This window comes from Tupaia chinensis, unplaced genomic scaffold (genome assembly GCF_000334495.1).
Source record: "Tupaia chinensis unplaced genomic scaffold, TupChi_1.0 Scaffold000389_1, whole genome shotgun sequence".
In the NCBI taxonomy this organism is placed as follows: Eukaryota; Metazoa; Chordata; class Mammalia; order Scandentia; family Tupaiidae; genus Tupaia; species Tupaia belangeri.
In genome coordinates this window covers 926,612-950,913 of record NW_006159891.1, presented here as the reverse complement: position 1 = coordinate 950,913, position 24,302 = coordinate 926,612, and the positions used below count along the sequence as shown (strand labels likewise).

Sequence of the window (24,302 nt, the reverse complement as noted above, 5' to 3'; positions counted from 1 at the left end):
CGAGGGGATGGCCACGCTGCAGTCCCTTCTCCTCCACTCTCTTTTTTGGGATCTGGGCACGCATGCACATGCACCCAGCATGGGTTTAAACCACCAGGTCTAGGACTCAAACCACAGTCAACTACATGGGAGTCTAGCAACATAGCCATTACACCATCTGCTGATCCTCCAATGTGATTTTCTAGCCACTTTTCCTTTAGATGGAACTGGATCAGGGATGGACAACCTTAGCTGTTGTATCCATTTGGCTCTGGAAGGGAGGCTTAGGATTCTCAAGTTCCTTAGAATGATGTATCCATAAAACAAACTTGTCTTGATCATACTGAGCGTTTATTTTAGTGTAACTCTTGTAAGTTATCATGCAAACACTGTGAAAATCATTTTAAAGACTACCTGTATTTGTTCTCCTATTAGCTTACCTTAGAGATGGTTAAGAGTGAGTAGTTCAGGTTTCTCAAAGGGCTTGAGTCTGGGAGATGATTAGAGAAAAAAGGTATTTCATCCACAAAAGGATTCCAATGAGGCAGAGTGAGTAAATGAATGATTCGAGATGGAGAGCCTAAGACTTCTCACACAAATGTACTTTTTGTTTAAGACAGTGCCATTTTGCTTCTGTCATCTGATCTTCACAAAGTAATAATCATTTTGCAAATGAAGACACTGAGGTTTGGAGAATAAATAATTTACTCAAGGACACACAGTGCATGAGTGGAAAGTTGACATTTAAACCCAGTACCATTACATTCAAACTTAGTTTCGTTCTGTTTTGCTTAGAGTAAGATAATGGCTAATGCTCAGCTTATAGGCAGGGGATTATCATCTTCTGTGTTAAGATTTTATGAAGATTTATGCCATCTTTGCATTTACACACCTATTGTAAAGCAATGTTTCTTCTCTGAAGGTAGTAAAAAAGTGAATGAATCAAAGAGACTTATGATTCATAGATAAAATTTATGTGAGATTTTAAAAAATAAGCACAGTTCATTTTTGTGCTTTTGAAAAGACTTTTTAAAGGCATGAGTGGATTATATTTCTAAGCTTTCTAAATTTATGATGAGAAAAGACAGCCAAGAAAAATGAAAAAACATAAGAAAGCTATAGATGTGAAAAGTTCCTGAAATAAAGATAGTGCTGGTTTTTGTTTCTTTGTTTTCATTTGCTATAGGGTATGTTTCTCTGGAGAAAGAAACAGAGAGAGGGAAGATGAGAAAGCACACCCCAGAGGGGTGGCCACACTATACTCTCTTCTCATTCTTCTCTTGGGATCTTGGGCATGCACACACATATACTGGGTGAGTTTTTCAAGCCATCAGGTCTGGGACTTGAACTCTACAGTGGGCCATGTGGAATCAGGCTATTCAGAAAATATGCAGAGGCTCAAAGGAAGATATGCTGTGTTTAGTTTTTTATTTCCTTTTTTGTTCATTTTTTTAATGCTAGAGGATTTATTTGTATACTTGCAACAGAAAGAAAAAGCATCCCCCAATGGGGTGTGGTCATGCTACAATCCTTTTTTCCTTCATTCTCTATCCTGTCAGGATTTGGGACATGCAGGTACTCAGGCCCGGCATGTTTTTGAGGTCACTGGGGTCATAGCTTGAACTGGAGTCAGTCAGGTAGGATCTGACTTCTTCCACACAGTGCTAACCCAGTGGTATGTGCTGGCCCTTGTTCTGGTTTCCCATGGCCCAAATGAAATGTTACTTTTTAATAGTCTCTCTCCTTTCTGTATCAATTTTTTATTTTGATGTATATCTACACTGAAGACAAAATTTCAAAAAAATTTTATGCTGTTGATGACGTTTTGAAACAGGGGTATGATTTCAAATCTTGCCTCATGGAGATTACTCTTCGTGGTCCTTGACCAAATAACTTAAACTGGGAACCTCAGTTTAATTATCTTTGAAAGGGCAAAATACAGTGTTACTTGGAGGAAAACGATGAAATCTACACAAAGTCCCTTCTACGGTACGTAGAATTTCTTTGTTAAGGTTTTTGCCATAGGGCCTATGCACTTGCCAGAGAGAGAGATGAGAGAGACAGTGAGAGGGAAAGTGAGAAGTCACACCCCCACCAGGGGAGATGGCCACACTCCGATCCCTTTTCCTTCATTCTCCTTTTGGGATTTTAAGCATGCATACACACGTACCCAGCGTGATTTTCAAGCCTCCAGGTCTGGGACTTGAACTGCGGTCATCAGTGTCGGAGTCTAGCCCTATAACCACTATGTCACCTGCTGGCCCCATATGTAGAATATTTTAATTGGCAAATATTTGGAAGCCATTATCATTACTAGGGCCCCTTTAGGCTCTTTGGTCTTCACCTGACAATTTGTGGAAAGGATTTGTATTAGCTATGTTAACACTAAGATGCTGTAACAAATACACTAAGAGAGAGGCTTAGAGAACCTAGAAGGTTATTTCTCTTTTGCTTAGCCTTTCTGTTGTGGCATTCCTGTCAGGCAGTTCCACTCAGGTTTTTGATGGTTTAGTAAATTGCAGCCATTACAGACATCAGGGATATTAAAGAGGGCCAATCTTAAAAATAAAAGCTGTGGAGGAAAACCTAATGTTAATGACTCTTCTGTGGGTCATTTAAGATCTGACTCTTATTTAGTCTTTATCAATTAGTTTATTTATTTATTTATTTATTTTTTGCTGTAGGGTACATGTGCTTGCCAGAGATGGGGAGAGGATAAGAAATCATCCACCCAGGGGTCATGGCCACACGCCATCCCTCCCCTTCTATCTTCCACTTGGGATTTGGGGCATGCGCCAACAGGTGCCCACTGTATTTTTCAAGCTGTGTGGTCCTGAACTAGAACCATGCAGTGGGTTCTATAGGTTCCAGCTGCATTAACCACCCCACCATCTGTCTGGCCCTGTTTAGTTATTTGTTGCTACAGGGCAAGTGCCCTCACCAGAGAGAGAGAGAGAGAGAGAGGGAAGGGGAGATAGAGAAAGCACCCCCTTAGTCAGTGTGGTACAATCCTTTCTCCTCCTTTTCCCCATTCCATCAGGATTTTGCATGCACACATTTTTCAAGTTACTGGGGCTAGGATTTCAATCTCAGTTGGTCAAATGGAATATGGCTCTCTATGCACAGTGCTTAACTACTGCACCTTGGGGCTGGCCCCTGTCTATCTATCTCTATCATTTGTTCGTGTATTTATTGGATATAGTTACTTTTATACATCAGTAGAAATGTCTTTTTAAAATTTACTTTTATTAATATTTTAATTACTATACATCTTTATAGTGTATAACATGTTTTTTGCTAGCATGAATACAGTACATATGAGTCAAGTCAAACCCATTACCTATACATTATCATGAGCAGATAACTTTTCATTGTTGCATCTATAAATGTTTGTTTTTTCCCTGATCTCCCCTCCTACCCCCTCTTATCCACCCCCTAATGTCCCCCATATTGTCTCTGGTGTCTACCATTGCCCTTCCTGCTGTTACACCTTCCAGTCTTTCTGTTTCTGCTATAGAGGGCAGATATTTGGTATATATTGAGTGGGGATATACAATGCCTGTCTTTCATAGACTGGCTTGCTTCGCTTAACGTTAAATGTTCATATTTCTCCACTTTCTATCAAATGTCAGGGTCTCATGGTTCTTTATGGCTGAGTAGAGTTCCATAGAATCCATGTGCCACATTTTTTTCAACCCACTCATCTATTCTTGGACATTTGGGTCTACCAATTTATTGTTAACGTAACTAATATGTCATTTTACTCAGTAACCTGGGAATAACCTTTTCTATAACCTTTCTATTTCCATTTTTTTATTCAGGATATTGCCATAGGATGTGTGTACTCGTATGAAAGAGACACAGAAAGGGAAAGTGAGAAATCACCCCCTGGGGGGAGGGCCATACCACATTCCCATCTTCATTTTCCTCTCAGGATTATGGGCATGCATGCACACAGGCCTAGTGTGATTTTCAAGTTGCCAGGTCAGGGATTCAATCTGCAATCAGTCTTGTGGGAGTCCAGCACCTTATCCACCATGCCACCTACTGGTGTCCCACCTTTTTTATTTTCAAGATAAAAAGCTTATACAAGAGTGATATGATTTACGTTGGGTATAGAAATGAAGTTAGGGGCCGCGCTGGGAGTTGCATTGTCATGTTTGCAGCTTGTTGCTAACTGTACTAAGCTATATCTCATTCTAAGAGTCACAACAATCATGAGGATGTGAACCAAGAAATCTAGGTCACATAAGAAATGTGAAAGATAGGGGCTAGGAGATTGCTTGGTGGTTAAGGGTGCTGGACTCCTACTTGGTTGACCATGGTTCAAGTCCCAGACCTGGCGGCTTGCTTTCTCACTTTCCCCCCTCTCGTTCTTACTCTGTCTCTCCCTGGTCAAATTAAAATAAATAAAGTTAAATAAAATAATTATAAAAAGGAAATGTCAAAGGCATATTAATAAGTAATTATAGTAGTTTATATAATAGTATGAACAGTGCAATCTAATTTTTTGGTAAAATAACACATAATTATCATTCAGCAAATAGATATTGAGGATCTGCTATGCATCTACTCATAGAAAAAAATCCTGGAAAGTCTGAAAAGATTAATATTGTATGATTGGTTTTATTTTATATTATTCACTTTCATTATTGGAAATTTTAAGCTTTTCTTCACTATGGATTTTGTGCAAAAAGAGTGAAATTCTTTAAGATAACTCATTAATGTTATTGAAAATATCAACTCATCTTTATGCTTTTACAAATAATAGAATCTGGGACCAGCAGATGGGGTAGCAGTTATGTCACTAGACTCCCACATGGTTGGCAGTGGTTTGAGTCCCTGACCTGGTGGCTTGAAAATCATGCTGGAGGCATGTGCATGTATACCAGAATCCCAGGAGGGGGATGGAAGAGAAGGAATTACGGCGTGGCCACACCTCCCCCTACGATGTGATTTCTCACTTTTCCTATCGCTGTCTCTGTCTCTCTCTTTCTAGCGAGAGCATGCACCCTAAGGCAAAAACCCCGTAATGAAAATAAAAAGAATCAAATGAAAGTGTGTTTCCAGATACTCCTTTATAATATAGAAATGCATATTAGTTGAACTAATGGTAGTGTCAGATGGACAGAGTTTGCTGGTGGGGTGCCACTCCAGTTAGCAATGTTATGACCAAGTGCTCAGATACTCCATTTATCTCAGACCCTTCCAAAGTCCTTGTTCCAGTGAATAGGCTAGTCTTGTAAGAGTCAAGTCACTGGCCTGTCTTGTAAGAGTCACCAACAGTGTGTAGTAAAATCTCACACATTCTGCTGTGCTCTCCTGTAACCTCACACAGTAGCATCAGTCAGTAGTGATGGCCATTCCCTCCCAGAAGGTCTTCCCCGCTCTTTGCTTTCACTGTCCTAGATTCTGCAGGCTTTTACGCTGTCTCCATAGTTGTATTTTCTTTATCACCTTTCCTCATTCCAATCAATATATCAGAATGACTTAGAGCAGAAATGGTTGTTGAATTCATGAATATGTAAGTGAACGTTAGACACACGCACACATCAATAAATCTAGTTTTCAATACAGAAGAGTGACAATAATAGTTCAGATTTCAGGAAATTGGAGAACAATGAGCAGAGAAATCCATGGAGCCCTTCCCATTGGAAGTTTTTTTTACCAAGTAGCTCTGTTAAAGTGAAAACACAACTATACCTAAACAACCACAAAGACTAGGGACTTTACAGTACCACAATGGAAATGAAACTTTGGAAATAATTTCACAAACTTCATGCTTGGTTCTTCTTCTGGTATATGCAGCTCAAATCATGGAATCATTCTTGAAGTTCTTTTGTTGTTTTAACAGATTAAATTAGCTTCTTACAGCTGAATAGCTGGTAGAAAATAGCATCTGTTTACACTGTAGTAATATAAAAATTACTTACCAGTAACAGAATAAAGAGCGATTTGCAAAAGCTAATCATATTTGTACACTTGTCTGCAAAAAGTAAATTGTTAATCTATGCCCAAGGGGGGAAATTACTTGCTGGTGGAAGCAGTAGAAGCAATGATATTCAAATGTATCACTTAGACTACTCCTATATTTAAGATAGAATATCCTAACTTGTCGTGAAAATATAGATGTTCAGTAATTTTGTTAACTTACTTTGCCCTTGATAAATTAAAGCAATTTAGAGATTCAGATAAGATAGAAGATCGCATTGTGTATCAGGTTCAAAGTCAGAATTTTTAAAATTCTATGTAACAGGAACTATTTTTTTATCTTTTTTCAGTACTAATCACAAATAGTATTGGAAAAAATGCATGTCAGATGTAGTCAGTGTTTGACACTCTGCCTGGAAGCATTACATATCATTTTAATAGGTCAATTGAGAAATGAAAACTTGAAAATATAGAGAAAATATGAACCAGACTCAGGTAATCTCACATAATTGTAACTTTTAGTTTGTTTCTTTATATGTGGAAGTCAGAAGCTATCTTAATTATCTTATTATTAAGACTTCTAATGTTTTTTAAAGAATTATTTATTTTTTAATTCTATTTTTTGTTGTTATTTTTTAACTTGACCAGACAGAGACAGAGAAAGCAATAGTGGCAAAGCAAGAAAGCAAGTGCCAGGTCTGGGACTCAAACCACATAGGCCATGTGGGAATCCAGCACCTTTAGCTACCACGCCATCTGCCAGCTCTGAGACTTTAAAATATTGATAAAATTTTTAAAATAGGATTTACAAAATAGACTATTTCTCCTCTGGTTATAATAGACCTGAAACGGATAGCATTTTTGAAGGTAAGATTGGGTGGTTATGTTTTTATCTTTCTGTATTTTTCAGGGAGAGAAAGAATTCAATATGAAGTTTATCTTCAGTTCTCCTTCTCTAGATGTCAGGATCAAGACAAGTTAATAATATTCATTAAGACACAGTTCTCTTTTGTACTCTAGCCAGCCCTGGATCAGCCCTCCCCTCCTGCCTTCCCGCTTCTGACCTGCCCTTTAATAATGTTCCCGTAAATGGCTGATTCCATCCAGGGCAACTTTAACTCAGAGAGAACAACCTTACCACCAGATTGGGAGGACACTTCCTTGTAGCTTTTTGTAGTTGGACTTCACGAATCCTCATTTTGCTGTTCCGGTGATAGAACATTTCTGTTTTTAAATCTTCTATTTTTTGTGTGCCAGAGAGAGAGAGCCAGGGACCCTGCCAGGGTCTTGTCCTGCTGCAGTCCTCCCGCCAGCCTTCTGCCCGCCAGGACCATAGGCACCCCTGCAGGCACTCCTGGCATGCTCAGGTCAGCCGGGATCAGAACCCCAGACCTTCCCAAGTGGCTCCAGCGTTGCTCAGTGGCACCCTACTGTCTGTGCCACCATAGCCAAGTCTCAGATGATAGAACTTTTTATCCTCATGGATTTAGCCTCTAAATTCAAAGATCAAATGCAGAGATACTGCGTTCTTTACAGCAATGACAGATGCATTCATTCTTTCCAGTCACTTCAGTGCGAGGCTGAAAAGACAGTGTGGCCAAATACTGCAGGTCTTTAGCCCTTTAAGAAAAGCTGCATGACATTAGGGCAGTGAAGAATTGGAAGTATCTGGGTCTATACACGGCCAGTTAGAGTCTTGGTTCACACATTCAAACGTGGCCACTGACTGAAGTTTGCGTTTCAGTGGTGAAACAGGAAAATATCTTTTATTTGTCTTTCAAATGGCATTTTCCAGTGGCTTCTGTTGCCATCTGTTGTTGATTAATACCCCAATTTAACCGTATCCCAGAGTTTATCGCTGATCTCCAGAAAATGTAACTACATGGCCCACAATTTTTATAGATAACATTTTTTTAGAATTATCTTATTTAGCTTTATTGGTTTATTTAAATTTTGACCAGAAAGTGGGACAGAGTGAGAGCAAGAGCAAGAGAGAGAGAGAGAGAGAGAGAGAAAGTGAGAAAGCCAGCCACTGGATCTAGGACTTCAACCATGGGTGGCCATGTGGGCATCCTTAGCCACCATGCCACCTGCCTTCCCCACAAAGCCCACATTTTATATAGTTGTTTTAAAGTCTTCTGAAACTCAACATATCCCAACTCTCCTCCTGGTCTTTCTCTAGACCTCGGGATCTCTTAAAATATCAGCTATTCTGGGAAATGAGACCGCTAATCATGAATTTGCAAGAGGCAAAAACCTACCAGGCATGTTTGAGCCTACCTCTCAATTCACTATCCATTCTTGAAATGTTTAACATATCATATAATGATATTAATAATCATTATTATCATTATTATTATTAAACCTCTACTTCCCCACTTGGCATCCTTCTGCCATCTAGGGCACGTGCTCCACTGGGGTGGAACAAGCATGTTTGTATTTGTTTTTCTTTAAAACTTCCTGTGGCCTTCCACTTGGACAAAGAGTAAAGAATATAATCTCTCTGGCCTTGGAAGGCTCTCTGTGCAAGAGCTGCTCGTGCCCCCACTTCCTGCTTGACACTCTCACTGATACTCCCTGATACTCGAAGCCCTCACATTTTGAGATGTGAAGAAAACATCATGTAATTTCCACACATTGTTTAGCCCATCAACCTCAGTTCATTGGAGCTAGCATTGAAAAACATGGAAGTAAGGCTGGCCCCATAGCTTAGTAGGTAAGGAAACTAGATCCCACATGGCTGACCGCTGTTTGAATCCCAGACCTGGGAGCTTAGAAGACATGCCAGGAGTGTGTGTGTGCATGCCCCAAATTCCAACAGGGTGAAGAAATGAAGGAGAGAAATTGTGGCATGACCATAAGATTGAGAAATACTTTCTCTCTCTCCTTCTCTCTTTTCCTCTCTCTCTGGAAAATGTATATGCCTTCTGGGAATTAAAAACCAAAATCATCAAACAAAAAAAATGAGTGGACCCTCAGAGTAATGCTAATAATAACATCAAAAGCATGGACCTGAGGTAAAGTAAAGGTAAATTATATGAATCTATGCCCATAGAAATCCATAATTTTTTACTAATGAGCCTAATTTCTGTGAACGATATTCTTACCTGTGTCCTCTGCAAGGGTATCCACTGTGAAGTCAGTCCCACAGTAGGGGTCTTTTCCACTGTTCAGTCCCTGTTGGATTTAGAAGAGGGCTAAAAGTCCCTTTGGAGTGGGGCAGACTTGAAAACAAGCCCTGTTCCCCCCTTTCTATCTGATTTAAGAGCTCTATCTCTAGGCATCTCGGTCTCCTCATCTGTACAATTTCCATGATTATAATTGTCTCATAGCTCTTCACAGGGAAAAAGTGAGATGACGCACATAAAGCCTTCACTATACTACCTGACGCAGAAGAGTGTTCATAAATACTGAATGCAAACATCCTCTGTGTGAAGAAATAGCAGAGTCTCTAATACATGTATGGCACAGTGAACTCTCCCTCTACATACTCCCTGGGAAAAAAAATTCTCTGGCCAAAATTCTGCCAAAGAAAACGGAATACTTCAGGGGCATTCAGTGCTGTTAGAACCTCACTGTGTGGGGGTTATTTCTCTAAACACCAAACTCGTGGGATTACACCTCTTTCTCACTGACACAACTTACCCACACCATACCCAGACAGGAAACATGGCTTATTTTTTCTGCAACGGGAGGAACCTGAAGTCAGGTATAGTTCTGGTGTAGAGTCACTGCCACTGTCTCTTCTTGGCTCACCATTCAGGAGTTCAACCAAAGCCATTTCTTTCTTCAACTTTGGTTATATAAAATTTAAAATAAAAACAATGTTTTCTACAATCCACCAAATATTTTCTAAGTCTAAGAGTAGACCATGAGTAGAGAAGTTGGGTGATCTCCTCAAATTTTGCCCCTAAAATATCTCATTTCAGATCTCTTTGGTCACAGGAGTGTCCTGAGGTAGGGTCAGGTTCCCAAGCTTCTCTTATTTAGAAACATTTTCCCCTAGGACCAGCAGGTGGTGTAATGGTTATGTCACTGGACTCACATAGTCGACTGTGGTTTGAGTCCTAGACCTGTTGGCTTAAAGCTCATGCTGGATGCATGTGTGTTTGTGTGCCCAAAATCCTGAGAGAAGAATGGAGAAAGGATTGTGGTGTGGATATCCCCCTGGGGGGTGATTTCTCGGTTTCTCTCTCTCTGTCTCTCTCTCTCTGTCTCTGTGGTGAGTGTACACACCTTATTGCAGAAATCTCTGTTAAAAACATTCTCCTAAGCCCACAATTTTTATATCAGTACAGCTTATTAAAAATTTTCATCCATTTTTCAGACTTTCTACCCAGGCACTAAATTGATTTATGCACAGGAACACTATTTTTCCTTTATTTTGGGGAAAAGAATTGATATTGATTCTGATTATTGTATCCCTGTTCTATCTCAAGAAGTCATAGGTATTTTAACATAGTTTATGTAACTGAGAGATTAACCTTTTTGTGATAGGAATTATAAATATTTTTTTTCAAATCCTATAGTCTTTTTAATTTTTTTCTTTTTAATTATTTTTAATAGGGGAAACTTGCATATGAAGCTTACATTTGGTCTGAATTGCTTTCTACTCCACCAAAATCTAACTCCACTATAATGTAATATAACTATAATAATGTCTGGCCCACAGTAACTGTTTAGGAAATCCTTTGTGAATGAATATTAGTTGACTCTTCCCTTAACAGTCCAAGTGTTTAAGGCTATTGGTAGTCTCGTTTTCCATCTTTCCCAGGGTACCCAGAATGCTTTTGAGAACTGTTAAGGTGTTTAATAATAATGATACATTTGGCTTCCTTGTAAACCATTATTTTATGGACTTGTGGATCTCATTAATAATTACACATTTGAGAGGTTATCTTTGGGGTGAATTCATTAAAAAAAAACCAATCAGAACAATTCTCACATTTATGAAGTAGAGTTTGGGAATTTTACAGAACTATAGAGGGAAGCCCTTCCTTGATTTATGAAGTTGAAAATGTAGTCTTTTCCTTAAATGTTCTTATATGGAAAATGCAGAATATATCTTATCATGTGGGCTTTTAGGGAGGAAGATGGGTTAGTGATGTTGCAATTTTTCTGTATTGTTTTAGAGCATAAAAGATTTCATTTTGAAAGTTTAAAAATGATATTAGCAGAGAAACAGCATTTCCTGAGTACTGAAAATTTCTATATGTGTATTTAAAAGAACTTGCTCTTCTAGATAACCCTTAAAATGCAATCATCAACAGAATTATTCATTGCCTTTCCCAGGCTTAAAAAAAAATGTGAGTTATTCATTAAGATTTTATGGAAGTGAAACAGTTTTCATTGTATTCCTTTGGTACATGCTATGCAGAGAGAGCTCCCATAAATAGCACTATTTGTGGTCGATGATAAGCTTTGTCCCAGAGAAAAAATCATAGTTTGTGTTTGTGCCAGATGCTTTTCCAGAATTAAGTGCCATAAAAATCCCCTGAAGTGTGTTCAACAGATAAGGCAAAGTGCCAAAGAATGACAGAGAATTAAATTGAACCCTGTTCACATTAAGAAAAAAAACCACTGAGACACCATATGCATATTTCCATTTTAAAATTAAAATGTGAACTTAATTCAATGTGCATTTAATAGGTAACTGTTTAGAGATATATAGGGACAGAACATTGATTAATATCAGGTCCTCCTTTCTCTGTTATGGTATCCACTCTCTATCAGGAGAGATAGGCATTTAGTCCTTTGTATGGCAGTGACCTAAGTGCTAGAATGTAGGCATACCCGAGACTACATGGAGGAGGTGACAGATACGTATGTACCAGGAGAGTAAAGAAAGAACTTTATACCAGGCAGAGGGAACTAGTCATATAGTGGCTTGAAAATGATTTCTTCTCTTGACATTTTTCCTTACAAGAATAAAAAGGAGGGCTGTTGCTCATTTATCTACAAGTGATTGTTCTCGCTAGAGAGCAGATACTGTGTGTGACTGGGTGGGGTTGGGGAGATGGTTGGCTGAAGGATAAAGATGGGGATTAGTTATATTAGATTAGCATATGATTCATGTCAGGAAATAAGACAGATTTTTTTCTGCAAGTATTACCAACATCTATGACATCTTGACCCTGGTACATAATTAGATTCAACATGGCTAATTCCTCCCTACACCTCAGATGGTATATGACAATCACACAGGAGTGAAATGTTAAGCTGTGGGTATTGTGAAAGGATTTGTCTACTGGTTCAGTACTTAGAGTGATTTCTCTCATTTTTCTCAGTTAAAATTCATTTGAGGTCTGTGGCTTCCAAAAAACTTCCAAAAAACATATGGCAAATGTACTAGCATCCATTTGGCTAGATTAGACTTTGTGTGCCAACTTCCAAAGCCCACTGTCATCCCATGTCCCCCAGTCAAGACTCCACCATGAGAGTTCAGGAGGCAGTGCTTGGATTCCAGGTATAAAAAACCAGTGGTTTCTTTCACAAATGGAGTCTGACAGAAATTAAAATTAACTCTCTTTCAACTAAGTATTCTCTACTTTATCATTCACATTAGCTACTGAAAAACCTTTGTCTTAGTTTCTCATTGAAGCTAACAGAAATACCTGAGATTGGGTAATTTATAAAGAAATAGAGGTTTATTGACTCACAGTTCTGGTTGCTGGAGAGTCCAAAGTCGTCATAAAATAGCAGAAAGTAGAACTTGGAGCAGAGTGGAGTGTGGTCTGTATCCATGTGGCTCTGCCTGCCTCATTTCCTCTCCTTACAAACACACCAGAACTCGGATATGGGGGCCTTGTCCTAATGACATCAAACCCAAAGGCCCGACTCTGGCATACCAGGAGGAGTTGAGTTTTCACTTACCACGTTTATAATACCACCAAGTCCCAACACATGAACTTTTGGTGGACATCCAGTCACTGCCCACTAAGACTAAGAACAAACTCCAACATGAACCTCTAGGAGGTAAACAATTATCCAGTCTATTGCAACTATAAATGCTTAATGTTTAGGAGTCATGACATTTATAAGTGAGTTGAAACGCTTAAAGTATCTGAACCCATCTTGACTTTTTTCCCAGTGACAATATTTTCTTTGCTTATGGAAGTTAGACTCCCCTAATGTATCTTGGAAACTGTGACATGCCTCTCTTCCTTTTCTTTATGTAGAAATTTGTTGTAGTCCCAGGAGTAGTGGTAATGTGTGAAAATCACTCTGCCCTTGTGATAGTCTTTTTTTTTCTTCCTTTTGCTATTCCTGTGGCTGTTCCTATTTATTTCTATATTGAAGAGTACAGAAGACATAATACATTTAAAGTAAAGCATCAATCACTTGAGCTCAGAAAGCATACCCTTAAGTAAATCACTTTGGAACACAGTACAAGTGAATTTTTATTTTTGTTCATAATACAGTCTTCTGCTTAATCTTAACATATAATCAAAAGTGAAAATAAGATATTAAATCATTTATATGGGATATAAAAATAAGGAATAAAAATATCAATCTCTTTTCCCCCACTTATAAGAGAACTTGTATGCAGAGTAATAAGGAAGATCTGTAACAATGAGCTATTCTATCATTAAATTTCTTCTTCTGATCTTTTGTTAATAGGAATAGCAGAGAAAGCCCTCTTGGCTTACTGAGTGGTTTTTGTTTGCCTGCCTGCTGTCAAGGGGTTTCCCCCTCAATAGAAGAGTTCTTAGTACATATAGAACTTCAACTTGGCTGATGCTAAATCAGACTAAATCAGTTTAATGCAAATAAAACAGTGGATTAGACACTTCCTTGTTGTGGGGAGGTTTAAGAGTTCATGACACAGGCTTGGTTTTTGCTTACTATCATTTTTATTATTATTACATATTCAGGGTAATTATATATCATTCTTCTAGCCCCTGCAAATTGCAAAGCTTTCGATATAGACGGGAGAATAATGGGGTCAGGCTTTCTGCTGAAACTATAATTACCTTAGAGAGACAACATAACATCTGGAAAGAGAAAATTACAAGGACTTAGAAAGCACTTACATATGGTTTTAGAATTGTGAGGAGGTTTCCAAAGTTAATGTGCTGTTTTGGGTTCATCTCTCTTGGATGGAAGTTTCCCAAGTACACATCTTATACATATTTAATTTTACTTGTTTGTGTAGCTTGTTTTATGGAAAGAAACTTTTGATATTGTTTCCTAGATTGTACACTTTCCTCACATTTAGACACATACTTGTTCAATCTTTAATTAAGTAAGTCTTTAGAAACCTGGATTTTGGCTACTTATATAAGAAGGAGCCATTTTTGTAAAAATTGCATTTACACCTACTGATATTTAAGACAAATACAGTTGACTCTTGAATGAAGAGGGATAAAGGATGCTGTCTGCTCCATGAAGTAAAAGATCTCGATTTAACTTTGTGACTTCCCCAAAATGTATCTGCTAACAGCTACTAATGACTAGAAGCCTTATCAATAACATTAATAATGGATTAGAACAATTTTTATGTATTATATATGGTTTTATTATAATAAAGCAAGCTATAAAAATGTTATTAAGAAAATCATAAGGAAAACAAAATACATTTACACTACTATACTGTGTTTTCCATTGTAATTATTGAAAAATAGTCCACATCTAAATATAATTGGACCCCTGCTGTTTAAACCCATATTGGACCCACTCGGTTTAAACCCATATTGTTCACAGATTACCTATAGTTTTTTTAATTTAATTTATTTATTTATTATCATCATAATCTTGTTTATGTTACATTGAATTGCATATAACTTTACAGTGCATTACATTGCTTTTTCAAAAGGGAATGCCATGCATGTCAGTCAATACAGAGACACTAAAATCCCCGCTTCATCATTCAATATCTTTTCATTGTTTTTCCTGATCATCATTATTATTATTCCAATTATTTCTTTAACCAGTCAATCACCATTTCTCATTTTTCTTGTAAAAAGGCTTTACCAATCCAGTTGCGAATACTATACACGTCATCATCAACAGATAATAAGCCACATATGTGTCCCACTAATGTCATGCCTCCAGCAGGCTTGTGGGCCATCCATGTAGAGTTTCTTCTTCTCTCTTGTAGCCTCTCTCTTGAATGAAGATCTTGTGACTGACTATCCAACAAGATAGGCCCGGGAATCTCTTTACTGCCAGCTCCTCGCACAGAACAGCAGACCCCAATTTCTAGGTTTGCTTCACGGGTGACAGGCCCTAGTTTCTATGACTGTCTTAGAAAAGAGGAATTCTCATTTTATTGGCTTGTTACAGGGGAGGAAAAGATATGGAAAGGCAGAAGCAGATCAGAGAGGGCGTGCTTCTGAGGCCCTTCTAATCTTTGGTTGAAGGTGCTCAGCACAATAACATGCCACACTTTGGGGTATAATATTCTGAGCCCCAACATATAAATGTCCTCATTTTTTAAAAAGAATTATTTATTTAATTTTCAGTTTATTCATTCATTTATTTTAATTTGACCAGAAAAAGACAAAGACAGAGAGAGAGAAAGTGAGAAAGCAAGCCACCAAGTCCAGGACTCTTAACAGTGGTCAGCCATGTGGGATTATCCAGCGCCTCAACCACCACATCACCTACTGGTATCCATAAATTTCCTCATTTTAAAAAAATGTATTAAGGCATGCTGTATAAAAGATATGCAGAGTAGGGGCTAATAGAATAAAATGATGCCTTACTATTAAATTTCTTGTGAAATTAACAGGCTGTTGGTCATTTATACTTACACAAGTAAAATAAATGCACATGTGTATTTTACAATGGTGAAATCCTTCTCTCAAATATTAGCTGATTAAGCATTATTTTTATCTATTTTGAAACGTCTGTTACTTTTAAACTGGAAGCCAGTTTGATGTAGCAAAGATGCAGTTTGAAGATTGACATGTCTAACTGCTATGCATAGTGAGGATGTGGCGATGACATCTAAAACAGCCTTGTACTCTTCTCCAAGAATGTGTGTGCACAACTCGCATGTCACCACTTGCCTCTGGGATGACACTTGTTAGATTTCATGGTGTCAGGTGCTATTTCAAGACTAGTATCGTGATTTTGACTACCCAGTGTCCTAACGTTTCACTTATTATTTAAAAGTAAGTTGTTAATGTCTAATTCTTACTGTTTTGTTCACTGCTATGTGAGCCATGAATCACCTGATTCCATTTAGGTTTTGAAATGCTGGAATCTGAAATGTAGTGTAATGAAATGGTCTATTTATTTAACCTTGAAATAATTCCTGTGAAAAATAACTGCTAGCTTGTCTCTTGATGGTTCTCTGGTTTCTGGGAGTGACTTGACTTAGCAACTAGCTAATAAATAACAGAAAACGACTTGGGAAGGACTACGTATAGTAGTAGATTACACCTGTATGCCCAAAGGAGAAGTGGAGAGGCCCAAAACATTGCCTCTGACAAACTGATGCTTTTTAAAAATCTCCCAGCAGGATCCCTCCTTAGGCTATGGGGTTTTATGCAGTCACGTTAAAGATTAGATGTGGTTGAATAATCTACCCGATCCAGTCAAGTGACCAGAAGGGGAAAGGAGGGCTGGCTGGATTTCTGCCTTCACACAAGGAATCTACCTTTAAACGACACATCTGAATCAAGGCCACCATAGGGTTTTGGTGTCAGTATACATTGATGTGAAAACTTACCTAAGGAAAACGCAAGAGCAGTCCAATAAATTCAACAAACCTTAAATAGAAGTCCATGATCTAGAACATGTCAAATGTCTAGAAGGATTAGCTGTCTCCATTAGTTTTCCGACTTATACCCCAGCAGGCATAGTCTATAGAAATACTGTTATCTACAGCATGTTAACTTCACATTCGGGCTCATACTGCGTCTTTTGATGTTCTGTGTTGTTGGAAAACTTGTAACTGACCCATGAGTGTGCTCTCTGTTCCGACTGTTTCTACTGTACGAGTCTCTTGTCCAGTGTTCTTTCAATAAGGGTACCTAGTCTTTTGAGAATTTCTTGTCAGAATGATGCAAATGAAAGTGTTGCCAATGTATTCCTTAGAAGCTATTGGAGTGCCAGCACCCTACCTGCCACAGTTGCTGTAATGAAGAAGACAATGTGATGATTATTTTTCTGGTAAAATGGAATATATCTCATTTAAATGAGCAATGGGAAGTAATGGGTAATTTTAAAGGAATAGCCCTCTACTGAGATCGAATTGTGATAAGGTGACATTTTTTTAAAGATTTTTGACCTAGACCACTTTGTGATCGAAGAATCTCCCTGCCCACCTTCGCCCTTTCCCCGTTAGTAAATATGAATCAATGTACGTTGCTTCTGTGATTTTCTATCTCAATTAACATCATTCCAGCATTCTCCCCACCCCCTCAAAAAATAGCATTAGGAAAATATAAACAGTGAAAATATCACTGTAAAAAAAAAAAAAGAGAATTGCATTGGCCCCAGTAGGTTGGTAAAATACACCGGAGCCTCCTGATAATAGCCCAGGGCGTGACAGGGCCACATGTTGAAGAATGACACTACCTGGAGTTTCCCACAGTCTACTCTCTGTAGGAAGCAAAGGCAAAGAAAGAAACATACAATTGCCCAGCTTCCACGAAGTCCATTAGGACGTGAGCAGTGCATTTGCTTTTGAACTCCCAAGCTTCAATCTCCATCTCCAGGGTGCCTACTTCCCTGTGTTGCCAATGTATTCCTTAGAAGCTATTGGAGTGCCAGCACCCTACCTGCCACAGTTGCTGTAATGAAGAAGACAATGTGATGATTATTTTTCTGGTAAAATGGAATATATCTCATTTAAATGAGCAATGGGAAGTAATGGGTAATTTTAAAGGAATAGCCCTCTACTGAGATCGAATTGTGATAAGGTGACATTTTTTTAAAGATTTTTGACCTAGACCACTTTGTGATCGAAGAATCTCCCTGCCCACCTTCGCCCTTTCCCCGTTAGTAAATATGAATCAATGTACGTTGCTTCTGTGATTTTCTATCTCAATTAACATCATTCCAGCATTCTCCCCACCCCCTCAAAAAATAGCATTAGGAAAATATAAACAGTGAAAATATCACTGTAAAAAAAAAAAAAGAGAATTGCATTGGCCCCAGTAGGTTGGTAAAATACACCGGAGCCTCCTGATAATAGCCCAGGGCGTGACAGGGCCACATGTTGAAGAATGACACTACCTGGAGTTTCCCACAGTCTACTCTCTGTAGGAAGCAAAGGCAAAGAAAGAAACATACAATTGCCCAGCTTCCACGAAGTCCATTAGGACGTGAGCAGTGCATTTGCTTTTGAACTCCCAAGCTTCAATCTCCATCTCCAGGGTGCCTACTTCCCTTGTTCTGTGCAAACCTTTCCCGGTAGGCACCTGCTGGGGACCATAGTAATAAGACACAGTGTAGGAACAGAAAACGCCTTTTCTGAGTCAAGAGGGGAGAACTCCTCTTTGCTAGGAGCCTTGTGCACCTCTGGGAGTCCAGCGTCATCTGCGGCAGAGCAAAGGCAACGTGCAGGTGTCAATTCTTAATTTTGTTCTCCCACCCCACAAAGGACATGTTGCTATGTGAGTGTTCCGCTCTATTTCTCTTAAGAGAAGCAATAGTATATATTTTTTACCTCTGTCCTAAGGTTTTAGAACTTGATTCCCATTGCTTTCTAGCATCATTCTACAATAAATAGAACCCTACTGTTTGGCCATGGGCAAAATTAGCTTGGATGGTACCTGTTATTGAAAGGGAGTCTGTATTGACAGTAATACAGAGAATGCCAGTTCAGAAATGAGCCTGATTGCATGGTTCATTTTGTTCTCCTTTGTAGAGCCAGGCTGCGGCCCACTACAAAGGCACGAAACATGCCAAGAAGCTCAAAGCACTGGAAGCCATGAAAAATAAGCAGAAATCTGTAACTGCCAAGGACAGCGCAAAGACTACCTTCACCTCCATCACTACCAACACCATCAATACCAGCTCTGACAAAACAGGTTAAGCGATAATCTTCGTTGTTGTCGTCCTCGTTGTCATTTGGGGGCTCCCTCCCTTGTCTGACCCCGTGTCTGTTTACTTATGCACCTGCCGCATTAATTCACGCCTGAACCATCTTTCTGCAGAATGGTAATTGTGTCCCCTCCATTTCCCAATACCTGTAAGAGATTAAGATCACTGGTCGTATTCTAGATTTTGCTTTCTGACAGAGTCCTACGACTCTTAGAGGGACATAATGGTCCTAAAAGGCACTTGAAGCCATGTCTCCCATCATGCTTTGTGAGAAGCAAACCTCTTGAATGTGTGTCGATGGCATCTCGTATGCCGCACCTCTGCTCATAACGGCATCAGATGTGATTGAACAGCGAGTACACAGCCAGTATGCCACGTGAATGGGCAGGCCCCCGTAGGGGCATTCTCACCGACAGGCTTCAGTCTCATAAATCCCAAACATTGCATTGTTTTAAGAAATGGCTGTGTGATTCTGGGTTTGTTATGGCTGGGTAACCTTCCCTCTGCATACACAGGTAAGTGTTATTGATACCAATTATTCTTTTTAACGGAGTCTTCACAGTGAAATAATGGTCTCTAAATGGCCCCTTGGGATAGAGCCTGCACAGGGTAGTTTATTCATGGCAGGGGAAGCCAGTGGGGCTTCCCTAAGCTGGCATTTAAAAACATAAGACCAGCCGTTCTCAGAATTTGCATAGAAGAAGCCCTCTGTGATTCATGGATATACCTTTACTAAACCACTTCCCACAATAGAGAGAGCTGGTGCATATTGATTCTTGTCCAGTCCACACAAATGCCATGGTAAGAAAATATTTACTTCCTCACAGATGGTCATGTCTTAACTAGGAGAGAATCTTTTGCCTGTGCTTGGCAAAAATATAAAATGCTACACAGTCCACAAATAGAATGGATTAAAACAACTTTGTCACACGTGGCGACATCTACTTAACACAAATACGCTCCTCCAGGGAGCTGGGGTGATGCCTGCTCCTGTGTGACTCTGGTGGGGGGACAACCGCGTCTTTCCGAGTTCCCACGCATACTGCATGTTCCTCACCGAGGGGTTGTTGGTAGATGTGTCATGCCTCACTCCCTGCAACCCCCATGTGTGTCCTGAGACTCCCTATGCTGTCATCTTTGTACCCTGACATTGGTCTGGCCTGGCGTAAGTGCTGAATAAAGTGACTATGGGATGGTTGAATCTGCCTTCTCCCCTTTGGTTCTCTGGTAGGCCCAAGATTGTGTCACCACATAGTAAAGAGAAAGAATAAATAAAGCAGAAACGACATGCTTATCAGGTTCCCTTCCTTGGTAGCCAAAGCAAGAGCTGGATAATAGCATTTTATTAATTTATATGTGAAGCCTTACAGAGAAAGCATTTCTCTTTTCATCAATAATAGAAGAGTCACTGCCTTATTAAGGGAGCTGTAGAAGAACAAGGTGAGTGCCTGAAGCCGGCGAGTGAAATTTCTCCCCCAGATACAGAGGCACAGATGGGGGTGCCCAAAGCCACACTTGGAATAGAAAAATGCAGATATCTTTCTCTTTTTTTTTTTAGATTTTTTTTTAGTTTGTGTGTGTGTGTTTTGCCTTACTGTAAGTATACTCATCAGAGAGAGAGAGTCAGAGACAGTGAGAGGAAAAGTGAGAAATCACCTTCTAGGAGGGATGGCCATGCTGCAATCCCTTCTCCTCCATTCTCCTCCTGGGATCTTGGGCACGCACGCACATGTGCCCGGTGTCCTTTTAAGGGTATTCAAGGACAAAAGACTCTAGTACTGTTGTACTTCATGTTACAACGGAATCTTTTTTCAGTGAGTAAGTACCACTTTTTACGTTCTTTTCTCAGTAGTTTGTTTTTTCAAAAGTTATATATGTACATTGTCTAATTTACCATTTTAAGTCTCATTTTCTGCTCATTGTATCTTTATATTTTTTGACATTAGAGTGTTTGAGGAGCTCGAGTATTTAAAAAAAATGTATTCCTTGGGGGGAAAAAAACATGCTGGGAACATGTATGTACATGTCACAAATCGCAATGGGATGGAGAAATGGAGAAGGGATTGTGACATGACCATACCCTATTGGAGAGTGCTTTCTCCGTCTCTGTATTTCTCTGTCTCTCTGTCTCTCTCTGGCTAGCACACATACTCATCTGGGAAGTAAAAAAGAAATAACTATTTGGGTTATCTTGACTCCTTTTTAAAAGGAAACAATCCTTGTTACTTAAGGATACATGTCATTAAAAACTCTTTATGTGCATGGCGAGCAGAACTGGTCATTTGCGTTAGGAAAGGCCCTCAAGTGTGTCGCCTCTGTTCTGTAATTGAGTTGTGAACACAAGCCTCCTTTAGTCCCTCAGCTCAGAGGCTGGGATGGGAAGGGTGGCGGCTGTCAAGGTCCTGTCTTCTCAGAACAAGTTTTGGATTAGGCTGTGGAAGAGAACTTCCATGGAAGAAGCTTGGCAGGATTTATTTTATGGTGAAAATCATGTTAAATGGTGGAACATCCCAGAGCTAGAGAAAGAAGAGCCAAAGAAATAGTGTGTAAGGTGAGTGGACATATCTTAATGCCAAAGGAGGAGGAGATGGGCATCAGGAAAGACCTTGTTTTCCTAATTCATGTCCCTCTACACCCAGAAAAAGCAAGTCATAGAAGGTGAGCTCACCCTCAGCAGATATTTAAAGCTGGAGTCAATCTTTAAGCAGGCATTTTCACAAAACCTTCCGAGAAGTAGCCTGTCAGGCTGTTTTGTGTTGCTATCATAGACTACCAGAGACTGGGTAATGTATATAGAAAAGAAACTTTATTACATTCCTGGAGGCTGAAAATTCCAAGGTAAAGAGGCTCATGTCTGGTGAAGGCATTTCCATTGGCAGAAAGGGAGGTGAGCGAGGTAAGAGAGGGCTGAACTTGTTTTTATAAAAAAAAAAAAAATCTACTCTATTGGTAAGAAACCAACTCCTGAGACATTAATCCATTCATGAGGACTCCTTGCTCATGACCTAATAACCTCCCCCCAACCCTAACTCTCAACACTATTGTATTGGGGATTAAGTTTCCAACACATGAATCTTGGGGGACACATTCAAACCATGGCATAGCTCAGAAATGTTCCCTCCATCTCATAGAACCTTATTCTATTTCTATTGCAGCATAAATCAGAGGCACCTGGGCTAACAGATTTGAGTTTTCTTAAAGCAGTGACTCGTCCTTTTCCTAGCTGCCTACTTTCCCATATTGATTAAGATTACAATCCTGAAAACAAAATGAGTCTTTGGGCTAGTTTTCTAGAATAGTAAAATTCTTATCAGAAGAAGAGGGAAGCAAGACTTTAGAACCAAACATCATGCATTTTTTAATTATTAATTAATTTATTTTTTTAAATTTGCTGTTGGGCATATGCACTCACCAGAGAAAGACAGAGAGAGAAAGATATAGAGGGAAAGTGAGAAAGCAAGCTGTCAGGTCCAAGACTTGAACCACAGTTGGTCATGTGGAAGTCCAGTGCTTTAACCACCATGCCACCTGCTGGCTCTGATCATGTATTTTTTAATAATAAAATATTGGGTCAGCCCATGCCTGGTAGTTAATGAAGCTGGATCCCACATGGCTAACCTTGAAGTTCAAGTCTCAGAATTAGTGGCTTAAGAAACATGGTGAGCATATGTGCAAAATCCTGAAAGGAGGGGAAAATGGAGAAGGGATTATGGCATAACTATGCCTCATGGCGAATGTTCTCGCTCTTGAGTGTATGTGTGCTCTGGCAGATTAAAAAATATAATAATAAAAAACATGGGGCTGGTAGGTGATGTGGTGGATAAGGGCGCTGGACTCCCACATGGCCAACCATGATTCGAGTCCCAGACCTGGTGGCTTGCTTTCTCACTTTCCCTTTCTCTCTCTCTCCCCATCTCTGTCTGGTCAAATTAAAAAATAATAATAACAAATTGAATCAAATAAATAAATAATTCTTTAAAAAAGATGGAAAAAAAAGCAATAAAAAACCGAATCCTCTGCTAATGCATAAGGATGCTTTCTAATTTGTGAACTTATCCACACATTAAAAAAGTCTCACTAGTACATTTTACTAAGATTGCCATCTTTTTATTAAGAATAATACAGTTATATAGAAAAATAATTAAATTACATGTTTGAAAAATAAACTAATTGCTAAGTGAGTGCTAAGCTTGCATTGGTTTGGTAGATGAGAGCGCTCAAAATTGTATATGAAAGTGGCTGTTATTCATCACAGAATGTTTTAAAAAGCAAGCATTTTTTTAAAAAAATTATGAATTTTATTTATTTATTCATTCATTATTTTTAGCCAGAGAACATGTGCACTTGCCAGAAGAAGACAGAGTGAGGGAGATGAAAGCATCCCCCATGGGGCATAATCATACTGCAGTTTCTTCTCCCCCAATTATCCCTCCTTTTTGGGACCTGGGATGCATACATGCCTGGCACATGCTCTGTCTGGGGTTCAAACCTTACCGTTGACCATGCGAGATCTGGCCACCCTAACTGCCAGGCCACAGAGCTGGCTCCGAGAGCAAGCATTTTCAAAGATAGCTAGAATAATTTTGTTCTGATATACAAGATTTTTTAAAAATATATTAAGCTGCTAATGCAGAACAAGAGCAGAAATTTTAAAAATTACACTTAAAGTAACTTGGCCAACATATCTAAGTTTTGTTTTGTTTTGTTTGTTTTTTTTTTTCTTAACTATGAAATGGCAAAATTAGACTGTCCCATTAAGTTCAGGGCAAGGTCAACAATGAGCTTTCTTTACTTTTGTTTTCTGAGGACTCCCATGCGTCCCCATGGTTTGTCAGTGGGGTTAGCCTAGCTGATAGTCATAGACAAACTCCAAATCCTAGTACCTTCTGCAACAACTAATTATTTCTCACTCGCACTCAGTATCGGCCATGCTTTTTCTGCCCACATTATTTGACTGATGAATTTCATCAATTCTGTAGCAGAGGGAAAAAGCATGAATCAACAGACTCTTTAAGCTTTTTAGTGGAAGTGGCACAAACCATTCCTCTTCCTTTTCATTGGCAAGTCACATGGCCAAGGCTGATGACAGTGCCAGAGAAGACTGAGTCTCCTCCCGGGAGGGGAAGCAGATGTCTGCAACATTCCACTGCTCTTTCCTTCAACTGTCAATTACACTTAAACGTGTCAATATTCTTTCGCCCTGCCCTACACATAGACTTGCTTTTCTATGGCCTGATGGTCAATTACTTGGAAAGTTTGCCAGCACTATTGTTGAACATATTAAAAATTATATATGATAGATATATATATACACACACACGTATATATATCATTTATATATCATATATGTGGGGGGGGGGGGGGGGGCCCAACAGATAGTGTAATGGTTAACC

The 24,302-nt window shown here is 39.2% G+C and overlaps 1 protein-coding gene across 1 annotated transcript in view; it reads left to right on the top strand.

Annotated features, from left to right (window-relative positions):
- The window catches only part of LOC102503407 (zinc finger protein 385D-like), a 673,076-nt gene that overhangs the window by 579,009 nt on the left and 69,765 nt on the right, over nt 1-24,302 (top strand). Inside the window, 1 exon segment of the mRNA XM_027773944.1 lies at nt 18,734-18,896. Coding sequence (XP_027629745.1) covers nt 18,734-18,896 — 163 coding nt within the window.